At 48.6% G+C, this 15,583-nt stretch overlaps 1 protein-coding gene and 1 long non-coding RNA gene across 3 annotated transcripts; both read right to left on the bottom strand.

The window, feature by feature from the left end:
* Positions 1 to 1,590: 1,590 nt before the first annotated feature.
* Positions 1,591 to 4,007, bottom strand: LOC111256677. Of its 2 annotated transcripts, XR_002676853.1 has the most exons (4): positions 3,084 to 4,007; positions 2,894 to 2,964; positions 2,119 to 2,160; positions 1,591 to 1,982 (listed from the first exon to the last, which is right to left on the bottom strand). It is a non-coding gene; the product is annotated as an uncharacterized LOC111256677 (long non-coding RNA). The 2 variants fall into 2 exon arrangements; XR_002676852.1 differs by having other exon boundaries at positions 2,119 to 4,007.
* Positions 4,008 to 4,171: 164 nt separating this feature from the next.
* On the bottom strand, positions 4,172 to 6,051 carry LOC101759572 (probable polyamine transporter At3g19553). Its single transcript, XM_004962936.3, has 2 exons — positions 4,991 to 6,051; positions 4,172 to 4,894 (listed from the first exon to the last, which is right to left on the bottom strand). Exons 1-2 carry the CDS (start codon positions 5,944 to 5,946, stop codon positions 4,396 to 4,398), a joined length of 1,455 nt encoding a protein of 484 aa, XP_004962993.1. The 5' UTR covers positions 5,947 to 6,051; the 3' UTR covers positions 4,172 to 4,395.
* Between the last annotated feature and the right edge of the window lie 9,532 nt (positions 6,052 to 15,583).

Here is a 15,583-nt window from a genome sequence, read left to right as displayed (position 1 = left end):
CAGCACAAATACTTTCTAAATTTATAGTGGTCGCCACATCAACGATCCACACCTCTGAAAATGATGATCTCCCATTAGCTGAACAAGGTTGGCCCGGCTCAGCACCTGTCTCTCTCTCCCACCCACACATTTAGGCCTTATCTCTCTCAAACTCATCTATCTCAGTCCCTCTCATGCTCATCTCTCACTCTCTCCCTGGCCCTGGCTGGCTCACAGGCATAACAGGACAGCCTGGCTGGCGCGATCAATCGGCAACGCGAGCAGCCGAGCAGCAGGCGCGCACGGGGGGCACGGGTGGCCGGCCCTAGATGCGGGTGGCGGGCGGCAGGCGCATGGCGGCAGCGCCCATAGTGCGGCGAACAGCGGCAGCGGCCAGCCCCAAGCACTGGGGCGCGGGCGGGAGGGGGGGGACGCGCAAACTTTTATTTCTTTTCTTTTTCTTTTGATATTTTATATATTTTTCTTTTGTTTTTTATGTAGTAGTGAATATGAATATTTCATATTTATGCACGTGGAATGTTTAATGGTATAAAAATTTATATATTGTTCATGTTTTAATTTGCTTTGTGGTTGGAGATACGTATTTTAAATTGGCAGGAAATAATAATTTTAGAATTTGTGGGAAATAAAATTAGAAAAAACGGTGGGGAAAATTAAAAATTAAAAGGGGGAAAACGATCAGTGCTGGCGGGCGTCTTAAGCATCTCTGCTGGCGGGAGCCTGCCAGCACAAATCTATTTTTGCTGGCGGGTGCTTACTCGCTAGCATAGATGTCCATTTCCGCTAGCTCGAGATTGCTGGCAGTTAGGCAACCTGCCAATGCAAATGTGTTTTACCCACCCGCGCAAATTTTTTATGGCGTAGTGATATACACCTTTACCTCGTTCTCATGAGGTACCAACAAGTCGTGCCATCTGTTGTCTGATGTAGATCATCGGTGGAGTAGGCTGAAAACCTTGCCTAAATCACCATCCTCTGATCCTTTTCAGGTTCCATTGCTCGAGCTCAAACTTGAAAAGAACACCTCGGAAAGTAGTTGCAGAAACAGCCAGGCGAAGTCGAATGGAATTTTCTTCAGGCATAATCTAAATAATGAAAGGAACATGTTTCTGAATGGTTGCATACAAGTTTTCTGTGTGGTGTCACTTTACTGAGGTATGAAGTTGACTGCAGTACAAACTATTTCACACTTTGCTGAACAAACACAGCTTCTTCCCAAAGTCAAGTGTCAAAACAAAAGTAACTTTGACAGGTTGAGATATGTTCAGGGTCAGGGTTCAGACTTCAGTAACCACTAGAAAACAGGCGCGGCTTTGCCGCGCACCCATCGGAGTGAACCAGAGCCCTTCGGTCTCTGGCTTGTGAAATGGTCATCAACTTTTTTTTCCCGATCTGATGTTCTTTTTAGCATTTAGTTGTCCGTGCTCTATTTCTTGTACTGGATTGCGCCCTTTAATAGACTTGCTATTTGACAAATGGTCGGTTTTTTTTATCTTATCAACTATTTGCAAAGATAATGGAAGAAGTTGAACCACTACAATGACAAAATAAATTATGGCAAAATGCGTGCAATCTTAAGCTTTCATTGACTATAATAAAGTGATGCAGGATACATTATTAGAATAAAATATAACAACATCTCCATGCAGCACATGACAATGTATAAATAAATAAAAAATATAGTTAACTATGAGAACTTGCTGGCAGAAACTGAATCTCAAGGATCAGTAGTATGAAGCTCTTAGTTAATATATTTCAAACTACTATGCAGCAGGGTATCTCAGCACCTAAGTAGATGTTGCTCTTTATCCATGTAAGTGGCTTCTTCTTCATGGTATATTTGACAATATCCTTTTGGCAACATTTGGAATTGGAAATCCAGTGATCTTCTGTGATATTTCGCTTAGGAATCACGAGTTACAAATCTATTCAGAGCACACAAATGATAGATGGAGGAATTGTGGTACCTTCTTCTGGAAGACCTGAATCAACAATCAGCGAGCGGGTGAGTGCCCATGGGAAGGCCAATATGTTTATAGAGTGGCCTTTTAAAAAAAATTAGCAATATTTTCAGCAATATAAGATTGTATTTCCTTCCTGAAGCGGAGCACGTTGTACCTTTTGAAAAGCTATTGCCTTTGCCGGCAAGCTATTTGCAACCTGTATGGGTGAAAGATCGATACATCAGCAATGGTGGTGAATTGAGAGCCAAAATGTCAGTGTCGTCAAGCAAAGAAAAATAAATGGTTCACCTTATCCCACATGTTTTTTTTAGGATTCCTTATCCCACACGTTAAACTGGATAAAATTACGAAGTAACAAGATTGGTGTCACTTGCTTTAGTAGGAAACAGACAACATGGTAAATGCTTCAGATTTCTATCTTCCAAGCAAAAGCAAAGGTAGGATTTTCCTTTCCACAAATTGTACTGGCTATGTAATATTTTACTTTCAGTGGAGAATAACGTTAAATGTGAAATGCATTGCCTATTTGCCTGTAAATTTTATACAGCAACTTACTTCAAGTGTGCTTTTTATGTGGCTCCAGTATAGTTAAGGGATGCAAACTGGCAGATGATCAAAATTAAGATTTGCAGAGTTCACTCAAATGGTAAATCTTGCTACTTTCAAGTTTGTAGCATAAATCAAAAGTTCAGAATTTACTGTTATCTATTGAAGGAAGTATAAAGGATGAGAAAAGCCATTATAACGCCTGAAACTGCATTATTTTCTTCTACGATTCTGGTGCTTCCACACATACAGAATCTAATTTAACATTCAGATGATCTATTGCTTTTTTAGCTAAATAAGTGACTTCTTAGCATGCCGTGTCAAATCAGGCATATGAATTTAATGATCCACATATATATAACAGCATTGAGCCAGTGACTCACTCATGAAAAGATAGTTTGAGAATAAAAGAGCAAGGAATTGCATGTACTATGAGTGGAGAATTGCTGTTTTTCTGCAAATAAAATCAACAAATTAAATGAGTAGCCTGTTGCAAGTATACATCACCGTGAGATATCATCAAACCTCCGGTGAATCATTTTGACAAGTACATAGTGAGCAAGAAGAGCATACCATCAAGCATCAGGGAGGAAAGGGGAGGGGACAGGAAGCAGCAGCGAGGATCAGGCTGCAGCAGGGCGAGAAGGCGGCAGCGATGGAAGCACGCCCGTGGCTTGGCCTTCTCAATGCTTGCGAGGTGGTGGGGAACTGGGGATAAGGTTTTTGGCTGAGCGGAATCGCGAGGAATCGACTCGATCGAGTCTACAGGCAAGCTTGCAGACTCTATAAACATATTGGCTTTGATGGAGCTAGAGCTTGCAAAATGAGTGGCTGCAGTGATTCGCAAGCTGTTGCATCTATAGCTCCACAAGCACACACGGCGACAATGGCATGGTTCTTCCCGATGAGTAGCGGCTTGCCTTGGAGGAATTTCATCGAGCAGCTAATGGGCGTCCTCCATGTCAACGACTGACCCGCCTGCTAGGGTGTTCTCTGCTGAGCGGGAGGGCGCACAGGGGTACAAGAGAGCTACAAAGGACCAGCACTGCTTGCCTGCTTCGTCGCGTGTGCCTTTCTTGGCGCCGGCGCGGACACCGCTGCTCCTTCGCGAGCGGCAGGCAGCGCGTGTCAGGAACGACTAGAGTCCGGAGGTAGGCGCAGAAGCAGGCGACGGAGGGTAAGCGTGCACTTCCTCTGACCACGTGCACGCTCTCCTGCCCACGGGGACGGGGCCCTCTCGGCCGCGCGGCCGCTTATGCCTCGGTCGTGCACGCCTCTTGCCACTGCCGCCGCCAGCCGATTGATGACCACATCGCGTCGCAGCACACCTCGCCTTTCCGCGACCCTCATCCTCGGAGCGTATGGTGGAGGAACGATGCTGTTGGCCTGGGGGACTACGCGTCGCCGGCGAGCGTTGGGGACTCCCTGCCTGGACGAGCGTCGCCGGCAAGCCCATGGGCTGCAGCTGCGAAGCGGCCAGGCGGGAAAGTAGCAGCGATAGCAGGCAGAGCTCGGGATTCGGGAAGGCTCGAGAAATGCTACACACTTGCTTCTGATGCCGATCAACATCCGATGGTGGGAGAAAACAGGCGACGTGGCCCAATTAGATGCTTGAGCTTGGCTCAGGCTTCGTTACGAAGAGATTGGTTTGCAGTTCTGAATTTTCTGATGAACACCATACTAAATGTTGACGAAATTAAAAATTAATTATACAGTTTGATTGTACTTTGCGACACGAATCTTTTGAGCCTAATTAGTCAATATTTGATAATAATTCATAAATACAAACAAAACGCTACAGTGTGCTACGGTGCCGTGCAGTGATTTTGGCGGCGCCGCCGAACTAAACAAGGCCTTACTGAACTGCTGTATACCGAACGGCAAGCTACTCGACCTTGCTGCCACCTTCGTCAGCGGTCTCGTCGGCGAGCAGCCCGGCGCGGACGTCCTCGACGTCGGCGTCTTCAAGCGCCGTGGTTGATCCGTGGGAGCTGTCAGGCGGCGGCGGCACGGGCGCCAGGAACTCGACCCACGCGTGCCTCTTGGCGTGCTCGACGCCGTAGTACAGCGCGACGCCGGCGGCTACCACGACGGCGTTGACGATGACGGTCCTGGCCGACGCGAGGCACATGACGGTGGTGATGAGCGCGACGGGCGGGACGCACATGGCGGCGGCCCCCGCGGTGCCGACGGGGATCCGGTACGGCCTGGGGAGGTCCGGGTTCTTGGCGCGCAGCTTGACGAAGGCCGCGAACACGACGAGCATCCCGAGCCCGTAGAGGAAGTTGAGGAACTCGATGATCTCCTGGAAGCTCATGAAGGAGAGGATCACTACCCCCGTCGCCGAGCACAGGATGCTGAACGTCGGCGTCCCGTGCTTGGACCTGCAATCGCGAATTCGCAATCGACAAGAAGATTCGATTTTTGTCCATGGAGGAATGCTTCACATTTCGCAACAAAAGAGAAGCATTTGATTTCACCTGCGGGCGAAGATGGCGGGGATCATGCCCATCTCGGCCATGCCGAGGAGCTGGAAGGAGTCGCTGCTCATCTCGGCCTCGAAGAGCCCCATGTTGGACATGGCGGCGGCGGCCTGGATCCACACGCGGAGCCAGGGCCCGCCGATCCTCCGCCCGACCTCGGAGAAGAAGCCGTCGGTCCACTCGGCCGCCGTCTCCGACGGCAGCGCGCCGGTGCCGGCCAGCAGCGGGATGAGGTAGGCGCCGACGACGAGCCCCACTGCGCCGAACACCGCCTTGGGGAACGTCTTCCTGGGCTCCTCGACCTCGCCGGCGAGCGTGCTGGCCTTGTCCCAGTAGTTAAGGTTCCAGAACATGGAATTGAAGTAGCCGCGCAGGTTGACGGCGCCGGCGTTGAAGGAGAGCCAGCGGGACGGGCGGATCTTGGGGGCGGCGAGCACGGCGAGCGCGACGAACGGGGAGAGCGAGAAGGCGGTGAGGGCCAGCGCCGAGAGGCCCACGAGGTGGAGCCCGCGGTAGTTGAGGTAGGTGAGCGCGGCCGTGAGCGCGAGGATCGCCAGCGAGCGTAGCACCGGCGGGAGGACGAGGCCGCCGCCGGACCTGAGGTAGTCGAGGAAGAGCACCGGGTAGAGCGCGTTGTCGAGCGTGCCGGACGCCCACTTGGAGAACCCGACGAGGAAGGCGGCGGCGGGGCCGAAGGCGGCGGAGACCCAGGCGACGTAGCCGGCGTTGGTGGGGAACGCGGAGGCGAGCTCGGCGGTGACGAGCGCCTCCGGGAGCGACCAGAGGGCGGGGAGGACGAGGAAGCCGAGGAGCGGGAGCAGCGCGCCGCCGCCCGCGCGGACCGAGTCCTCGATGCCGAAGGGCCCCCCGGAGACGTCGTAGAAGATGAGCGCGATGAGGGGGAGCACCGTCAGCCGCGGCCGCGCCGGGGGATCCGCGGGGGAGCCGGTCATCGCGTCAACGGCCGACGCCGGCCGGCGCCACGCGCGCGCGCGGAGGAGTTGACAAATCAGGGGTGAGGTGGGCGGGTGAGCAGAGGAGTAGTGGCGTGTTCCTGTTGTTGGTAGAGATATTATTAGGGGGTTGGTTTGGAGAATGACAGGTGGGGCCGGATATCTGATCCCGGCGACTGGGAAGATTCTTTATCCAAGCGGGCACGAGGTTGTGAATGGGGTCCTGAAGGTTAGAGCTGGCTGTGGCCCACCTGTCGGTGGCGCGCGAGTGTTCTTCACGTGCCTAATGGTGTGATTAAGTTTGGATAATATCTTATCGTTATCATTGTTGGTGATGGGAAGGTAGTCTATATTATTGGTACTTCTTGTCGTTTCCATTCAACTCTCAATTCTGTCTCCGTTTTTTTTTTGCTTGTTTGTTTTTTAAAAAATTGTACTCGTGTGCTGCGTGCATGCATTTTTCAATGCATTGGGTTGTAGCATAATATCATCCCATTTTTCAATTTTACTTTTCATTCAACGGATGAAAACAGGAAACAAACGTAAATCCTAGGGGGAGAGGCCTCTCGATTTAGTGCTATCGAGAGAGCCCCTACATTTGGAAATAGGAGATGTCGGGCCAGACAAAAAAGAAAATGAAATGAAAAAAAAGTAACAAATCGAATCAAGGGAGTAAGAGCAACTCCAAGAGTATTTAAAAAATTCTTCCCCAAAACTATGTATTAGGGGTTCTTCCAAAAAATATTTCCCCCAAAAACATATCAATCCATAGCAAATCGCTAATAAATAGCCCCCAATATTTTAAAACAGGCCACATCATCATATTGGGCCCATCGGAAGGGACGCACGAGCGTGCGGGAATCAGGATTGGGGGAGGAATGCCAACGCTAAAATATACGCGGTGGTAGGCTATTTTTTAGCGTTGCTAAAAAATTAGGGAAGGTTTGAGTGGACTGCTGGAGTTCGTTTTTTCTCTTTTTTTCCCAAAAAAAGTATTAGGGGTAAGATTAGCAGCCTCTTGGAGTTGCTCTAAGAGCAACTCTAAAAGCTCGCTTAAAATTGCCCCAAAACCTTATTTAGGGGAAAAACAAAAAAAACTTACCTTTAACAACTCCCCCATTCTTACTGTAAAAATATGTGGATTCTAAATACACCTCCGTTGCCCCGCATATATGCGGGGTCCGGTCCTTCCCCAATCCCCGCTACTGGGACACCACTGAGCCCTGGGCGCCCGATGCCTTCGTCGTCGCCTGGCGCACCCCGGAACCGGAGGATGCCGACACTGCTGCACCAGCAGGGGGGGGGGCGACTTCCAGGTCGACCCGTTCGATGGCGCCTGCCGGCTGGTGTTGTCCTGCGATGCCGTGTTTGCGCTCCCCGACGCCTGCGGGGCCCTGACGGTGCTGCGCTGCGACATCAAGCTCGAGTTCTCCTTCCTTGAGACCGTCGAGGTCATAGCGTTCCAAGCCGACGACTCGCTGCTCCTCCGGCTCTCTGCCGCGCCCCTGTTGTACTACCGCGCGGCGGCCGACGACGTCCACCAACCGGTGCCCATCGACCCGCCCGACAACGATGACGACCCATGGATACGGACCACCGACATCACCCCCAACGACGCGATGGGGCGGTGCTAGGTGTACAGGGTCTCATTGGCGTGGTTCTGGCCAAAGATGAAGGACACACTGGCGTGCATGAAGAGGCAGGAAGTGCCTATCGTGTTCTTGCGACATTGGCGTTGGGGGCTCAATGTCACGATGAGCCACCGTTGAGCACAACGGAGACTGTCTTCTGCTGGAGTGTGAGGGGCTAAGTTCCGTGCTGTTCTTGGTTAGGTGAGCATCCCAACTAATGGGCCTAATTATGATAATGTGGCCTGTTTTGAAATATTAGGGGCTAATTATTAGCGATCTGCTATGGGTTGATTTGTTTTTGGGGGAAATTTTTTTCGAAGAGCCCCCAATACATAGTTTTGGGGAAGAACTTTTTGGGAAACTCTTGGAGTTGCTCTTAACAACTCCACCGCGTGACCACCTCCTCTCCGGCGATGACTCCAACTCCGGCGGGCTCCAATTCAGGTTAGGGTTTTGGGTTGGGGTTAGGGTTTCGAGGTTGGGAAGGGGATGATTTCTGCTTGCAAGCCCTAGAGGAATGACCGGGGAGGCGGCGGTGATGCCGCCAGCCGGGGGTGGAGGATATCCCATGGCCGGGGCTTGCAGCGGGGGCTAGCAAGAGGAGTGGTTAGGAAGGGCGGGGGAAGGGGCGGCGGCGGTAGGTAGGCGGAACGGCATGGCGGCAAGGTCACCGTGGGCGGTGGTGGAGGCCGACAGTGGCGGGGCGCGCGCTGGAGATGAAGAAAACAAGAAGGATGCTCGCCGGAGAAGTCAGTCTCTGGAGATTTGGGTGGAGGGAAGGTGGAGGAGGGGAGGGGAGAGGTAGGTGGAGGTCAGGCGGTCCTCGGTGTCAGCTCCGACGCCGGCGAAGTGGAGGTCGGTCGCAGGGTGGATCTGTGCGGGCGGTGGCAGAAGGAAGACAAAGGCTCTCGGTTGGTTCGGGGTTTGGGAAAAAAGCGTGTCGTTCCTCTTTTTTTCCATTGGTTCGTTGGGCAATAGATAAGGCGTGAAGGAGGCGGAGGGTTCTCGACCGATGCTTATCGGGAGAACCTTCTCGTCGTAGCCACGTCCAAAAAACCCACTGGCCACATCCACAGTCCCTTCACCTCCCCTCATCCTCAAGGCCTCAAGGCAACGCAAGATTGATAACAATTGAACAAACGCAGAGATTGGGCTGACACGTATGCCATGGGGACGTCAACAGCTTTTTTTCCCTAGACATAGTCATAGCTATCACTAAGATTGGACCTGACATCCAAATGTTGTCACACCCTGAAATTTTTAAATTTCAGGATGTGATTAAAAAGAATAAATAAATAATAATTTTCTCATAATTTAAAATTTTTCCCAACATTTATTTTTCCTTACAGGAAATTTAGTATAGGAAAAATAATTATTTATTTTTTAAAATTAAATAAGGTTGTTCTGTGTGTTGCATTCATGCCAATGCATTTTGGTGTTTCATGAGTGCAAATATTTTAAAAACGCGCTTAGATAATGATTAGGTTCTTCCGAGAATCTTTCAGAATTTCCTAAAATTTATTCTAATTTTCTAAGAGCTAAATCCAATTTTTGGAAGGCTCTAGAATCCTTTTCACAAGCTCCAAGTATTTTATTTGGATTGATTGTGTCCCAATCTATCTCTAAGAATTTTCCTGAAATTTTTGGGATTTTTAACTTATTTTTTGTGAGTTAAATGATTTATCTAGAATTTTCAACTGGAGGCCTCATAACGTTCTTATGCAGTCACACCTCGGTAGTATGATAAGTTCCTAAATTTGCACAGCATGGTTGGATCCAAAGTTCTTCTGAACTTTTATGCGTCTTGTGGTGAAAGTGTACAACCTCTACAGAGTGTAAAACTGTTATAACAGCCGTGCTCATGGTTAAGAGCAGCCTGGACCCTTACATGATTAATAAACTTGAAGATGGACTTAAATCGTTATTCTGGTTATTCCTTGTAGCCTTGCTGAGTACCAACTGTAAATGTACTCACCCTTACTTACTGCTGCTTAGAAGAGGAGGGTGTGTGAAGTTTCCTAAAGATGATGCTGAGTTCTAGGTGTACGCAGTCTCCAGTTGATTGCCTGTGAAGTTTGAAGCCTCCGTTTTCAGGATTAATTGTAAGTCTTTATTTATATTCCTTTACGTGATACTGTTGTTGTTATTCACTAATAATGTCACTATATGTATGTACATATAGGTAGCACTTGGTTTTATTTTAAAATTGGGTGTGACAACTGATCAATGTCCTTTTGTTTTGCTGTTGGCAGTTCAACTCGGTTGAAATATGTTGAGATCCATAACAAAATCATTGAAAGAAGCGTAGATCAGCGCTGAATTGTGCTCCATTCTATGGGTGGGTTGCGAGTTCAAGTCCATTGTATTGCGAAAACATTTTTGGGAACATGAGCAATGTTGTGTTCCAAAAGCATGGGAGATGCTCGTGGAAAGGCAAGGAGGTAGGGCAAATGCTCACGTGGTTGACACATGAGAGGACACATGGAAATGCAACTATGCAAGGAGGTAGTTGTTGTGGCCTTGTGGACGAGCTCGTCACACAGAGGCAGGCGTGCTGGGTTACTGGACGCTAGTCACTTATGGTTAGGAGTGGGAAAGGATCCTCTAGTTTAGCCTAATAAATTTAAGGATCGGATTTAATAAGGTTGGGTCATAATAATATATGATTTTGACCTAAAAATAAATAGGATTGAGTTGGATTGTGAAGGAGTCATGAGGACTATGATCCATTACCACCCCTCCTCATGGCACGTCGTCCTTGGCCGCATGGCTTGGCCAACTTGTGGCTGCTCCCTCGCCATCAGAGCAACCACCAACTACCACGAGCTTGCAATTTTGTATGCTAAATTACATGTATCCACCAGCAGCGAACTCTTTTTTTTTATGATAACAGGAGAGGCGAGCCCCTACTAATTATATATATAAATATTAGAAGAGAAGTTGGAACTTACAAACAGAACTCAAGAAACATAAAAGGAAAAAAAAAGATAAGTAGAATTACAATTGAGAGTCTAGCGATAAATGCATTGAGCTTTTGCGTGATGCCTTTGCTCTGTGAATAACAAGAGCAAATTCTTTCTTGAATCGCCACCAGCAGGCAATTGACATCCGGCACAATTGCTTTGAAGATGAAATCATTCCTAGCCATCCATATACTCCAGCCACAAAGAAAGGTTGGTTGATTTGCTGTCGGAGACTTGAGAACTCTTGCTCTCCTCGGCTGGAGTTTCCGCTCGTCGACACCGTACCCGCTTCACAGAAACGACCTCTGTGTTCGTTTTTTTTTTGAAACGAACCTCTGTGTTCGTCTTCATCCTGTACGTAAAGGTACCCATTACCCAATAAACTGTGACGAGAAGCAGCCCATGCCAATGAAGCTTATTATATTGCGCGCGCGCTTGAATTTGACCGGACAGGCCGGTGTAGCGCAGCACATGACCACGACCCGTCATACTTTTATTCGATCTGAGCTCCAGTAGACATATATGAGGTTCTGCCTCGAGCCTTTTTCATACCTTTTTTCCGGGGAAATTCTTTTTTTCCCTCTAGGTACCTTTTTTTTTCCATCTTCCCCGTATGAAAATTCTTTTTTCTCTGACACGCAAGAGAGCCGCGCATCACTGCATTAAGACGGAGATGAAAACTGCTCATGCAAAGCATTAGTCACCAATGATGCACTAAGAAACTGCCACCTTGTGATACCCTATCACCGATGGAAATTCTTCATGGAGCCAGGACCTTTTTAGTTGGGTAGCTTTGATAAAAAATACAAGAAGTCCACGATATCGACAATTTAGGATACAAATTGTTCACTTTTTCGATCTTACTCCCTATTTCAGCAAGGAACTATCCTTGTTCATATAATTAGGTGCAAAACCCAACTAGTCAAGTCTAGTGCCGATTTGTACAAACGGGAACTGTCAACTCCCATTAGGGTCACAAGTCTGTTCTGAGGTGCTAAAAGGGCATTCCAATACTCAAACTACACATAATTAGCTGAATTGCGTCCTTGGTTCCTGGATTGTTCAGATATACTACTGCTATGATTCCCATAAATGGACAGTGTTGTCTCAACAAGTCAAGAGTGATCACCAGATGGCGTCCAAATTCGTAGTCGATCCACTCGATGCCAAAAGCATTATGTACCCGAAGAAGCCTCCCCTTGTGTGCCCGAGCTCACGTAGACTTGCGACAGGGTTTGGCATAGCCGCATAAGAAGCAGGACAGGACAGGACAGGATGAGGAGACTTGAGAGAGGGTTGGTGGGCAAGTGGGCCGCGGAAGGTCGAATTGGGCTGGTTTCTAACTCCGAGAACATAACAATATGGGTGGGTGTGAACGGGGCCGACGGCCCGTGCGAGGAGGGGGTTGCGCTTCGGAAGTGGTTTGATGCTGAGAGCTGCGCCGCACCTGCAGCGTAGCGTACGTGCATGGACTGACTCGTGCTGCCGAGGCTCGGGCGGCCTTCGAAGAAGCTCTCCTGCGCCATGTAGTCACTCACCGCTCCACGCAGGTAAGCTCGTCTGCAGGCTCCGCGGTGGCTCTGGCCACCCTCGTGTCGTGTCGTGGTTACCAGCCGATCGATGAGCTTCGCGAGCTAGCCAGCTAGGTTGCGGTGCGAGAGCTTGCTGGTCGTGTCGAGTTCGCATGCATCCGCCAGCAGCCAACTCTTGCTCTCTCCTCGGCTGGAGTTGATCCGCTCGTCGACACCCGCTTCACAGAAACGATCGACCTCTGTGTTCGTCTTCATCCTGTAATACGTAAAGGTACCCAGCAATAAACTGTGACGAAGCAGCCCATGCATGCCCATCGGGAAGTTCAGGTACACGAGGAGCAGCTGGCCACCCTCGTGTTGTGGCCCCCCTAGCGTGACCGGAAGTCGTACCACATTAGCCTTCCACTTTCCCGTCCACTTTCCATTTCAGTTTCATGTCAATTATTGATCTAACAACCAGGGCTCCATCCGTTTTACGCCGGTTATCATATATAGCACCAATATCTCCATTTTGCTCTCTTCCTACCGTGTCGCACCGTTCTCACTTTCTCTTGTCTCATCTTTAAATCCAAAGGCCCCCTCTCTCCCTTCCTCCCTCCCTACTCCACCTCCTCACTCCCTCATAGGATTATTGCTAGAGTGCGGCTCACGCACTTACCTTTGTTATGTGTCATCCATTTTAGTTTTCATTTCTCAACATACTAGCATAGACCCACATCTGTTCTCACATGTGAGACCAATATTACATAGGGCCAAAAGAAAAAAACCACACTATACCATAAAATGATCTTTCTAGCATGTTTTCTATGGTAGAAAAATCATGGTGGGCTGGCTCGGACAAAGGAATCTTGTGTTTACTATGGCAGAATATGTGGCGAGCCAGCCAAGAAAAAGAAAGCAATGATGGTCAAAAAAAATCAGCGCTCCACGCAAAGAACAGGAGAAGGATGGAGGTGGTGGTCAGCACGTCGGTTTCCTCGCATGGGAAGATTGGAGCATTTCCATCTGCGACTATCACGTGACTACGCCCCATAGCGCTGGACATGGAGCCGTATCACATTAGCCTGCCACTTTCCGTTTTGGTTTCTTGTCTACTATGGGCCCAACAATACTGGCCTGATCTGTTTGCCGCTGGTCATCGTAGCACCAATTTCTGCGTCTTGCTCTCTTCCTCCCGTGTAAAATACTGCTCTCTCTTCTTCTCTTCTCTTGTCTCTAAAGCTTGAGCCCTCTCTCTCGACCTCCCTGCTCCACCTCCTCATCCTCGTGGAATTATTGCTAGCGCGGCTCATGCACTTGTTGCCTTATTATGTGTCTTCCATTTTAGTTTGAATTTCTCAATATGTTGGCATAGACCGGAGTCGAACCACTTGGATTCTCACAAGCAAGACCCATATTAAATATGGCTAAAAGAAAAAATCACGCTACACCATGAAAAACGATCTTTCTAGCTTGTTTACAATGGTAGAAAAATCATGGCGGGCTATCCTAGAGAACGGAATGCTTCCTAACTTGTGTTTACTGTAGCAGAACATGTGATAGGCCAGCCAAGAAAAAGAAAGCAACGATGACCCAAAAAAATAGCACACCACGCACACAGCAAGAGAAGATCGGAGGGGGTGTCAGCACGTCGATTTCGTTTGCATGGGCGAACCGGAGCATTTTCATCTGCAGCTACTGCATGACCATGCCCCTTAGTGTGTGATAGGGAGCCATGCATAGCGCGTGACCGGAAGCCGTACCACATTAGCCTTCCATTTTCCATTTCGGTGTCTTGTCAACTATCGGTCCAACCACCATGACCTGGTCCGTTTTCCGCCTGTCACCGTAGCACCAATATCTACATCTTGCTCTCTTCCTCTAGTATCACGTCATTCTCACTTCTTCTCTTCTCTTATCTTTAAAGCCTGAGTCCTCTCTCTCCCTCTCCATCTCCCTACTCCGCCTCCTCCCTCCCTCATTGGATTATTGCTTGTGCGCGGCTCATACACTTGATCTTGTTATGTGTTGTCCATTTTAGTTTTCATTTCTCAACATGCTACCATAGACTAGGGCCCAACCACGTGAGTTCTCACATGCGAGACTGCTCTGGTTTGGTGGCTCAGATTTGCTGGGTCTGCTCTGGTGGTTCTGTTTGCATGTAGCTAGGTTTGTGGCGACATGGCCAACGAATCGAGAGTTGGGCAGCGTACGTGTTGGTTGATATGTTCTGTTTATGACGGCTTGATGCCGATAAACAATTTTGCACTCATTGTGGATTCAATCCATCAAAGACGAGATTTTTGTTGTTTTGAGAGGCATTTCGTCGATGGCTCCTCTCTGATGAAGCTTATGCATGATAGGCATCGACTTCATTTCCTGCCTGCAAGTGCCACTGTGCAAGCTAGTGTTTCCTGTATTTGTGTGTGATGCCATTTTTTCTGTTGGAACCTGATCATTTCGATGATGCTAGTTACCGTGGTATTTATTTGTCATTAAAGCAAGACTTGCGACTACTTTGTTTTGGCCAGGAAAGTCAATTCCTTGCCTCAAAACATTAACCTGTCCCTCTCGAAAGACCGTATTCACACATTGCCCTTTGGACTGATCTTGAGGCAGCGCTGTTTCTCCTTGGGCTCTACATTTTTGGGGAAAATTTCAACCTGCTGAGCTGGTTTCTAGGCACGAAGACCGTTGGTGATGTGGAAGTTCTACAAAAGGAATGCGTATAAATGATGGTTGGACTGCAGAAGGGCAAAAATAAGAAAATACATTGTTAGGGAACGCATTTTTCAAGGATGGGGACGGCAGGAACTAATACCAGGCCCGAAATCTAAAATCCCAAAGGAAGCTCATGATTCATTGTTTGAGGTATGTTGCATTGGTACTGGTCACACCAATTTTTGTCCTCCTATCTCATCGTTAAAGCCTAAGGCCCCCTCTGTCCATCTCCCTACTCCCCCTCCTCTCCCTCTCATAGGATTACTGCAAGCACGGCTCACACACTTTACCTTGTTATGCGTCTTTCATTGCTCAACATGCTAGCATAGATCAAAGCCCAACTACATGAATTCTCACATGCAAGACCCATATTAAATATGGCGAAAAGAAAATACCGTTTTATGTATGGACAAAAACCCGTTCCACATCATTCTCCTCGGCAGTAAAAAGACGCACGTGCAGTGTGCAATGTGTAAGAAAAAAATCTTCCAAAAGATACATAGGATCCCCACCAGGACCAAACCATGTGAGCTTACACTTTCCATTTCGGTTTCTTGTCAACCGTTAGATCAAAGACATAGGCCCGACTCGTTTTCTGTCAGTCACAACAACACCAATTTCTGCATCTCTCTTTCTTCCCCCTATGTCACATCATTCTCTCTTCTTCTTCTGTCTTGTTTTTAAAGCCTGAGGCCCACCTCTGCACTTCCCTACTCCGTCTCCTCTCCCCCTCATGGGATTATTGCACCTGCGCGGCTCATACACTGCGCGGCTCACACACTTTGTCTTGTTATATGTCTTCCATATCAGT

Source organism: Setaria italica, chromosome III (assembly GCF_000263155.2).
Source record: "Setaria italica strain Yugu1 chromosome III, Setaria_italica_v2.0, whole genome shotgun sequence".
NCBI lineage: Eukaryota > Viridiplantae > Streptophyta > Magnoliopsida > Poales > Poaceae > Setaria > Setaria italica.
The sequence above is the reverse complement of the archived record's forward strand: the minus strand, read 5'-3'. Positions and strand labels throughout refer to the sequence as shown.

What these genes read in the sequence shown, in the direction of transcription:
- LOC101759572 (XM_004962936.3), bottom strand. Translation starts at nt 5,946, where the DNA reads ATGACCGGCTCCCCCGCGGATCCCCCGGCGCGGCCGCGGCTGACGGTG. An exon ending in CCCGCCATCTTCGCCCGCAG is followed by an intron (nt 4,895 to 4,990) that starts GTGAAATCAAAT and finishes TCGCGATTGCAG; the next exon opens with GTCCAAGCACGGGACGCCGA.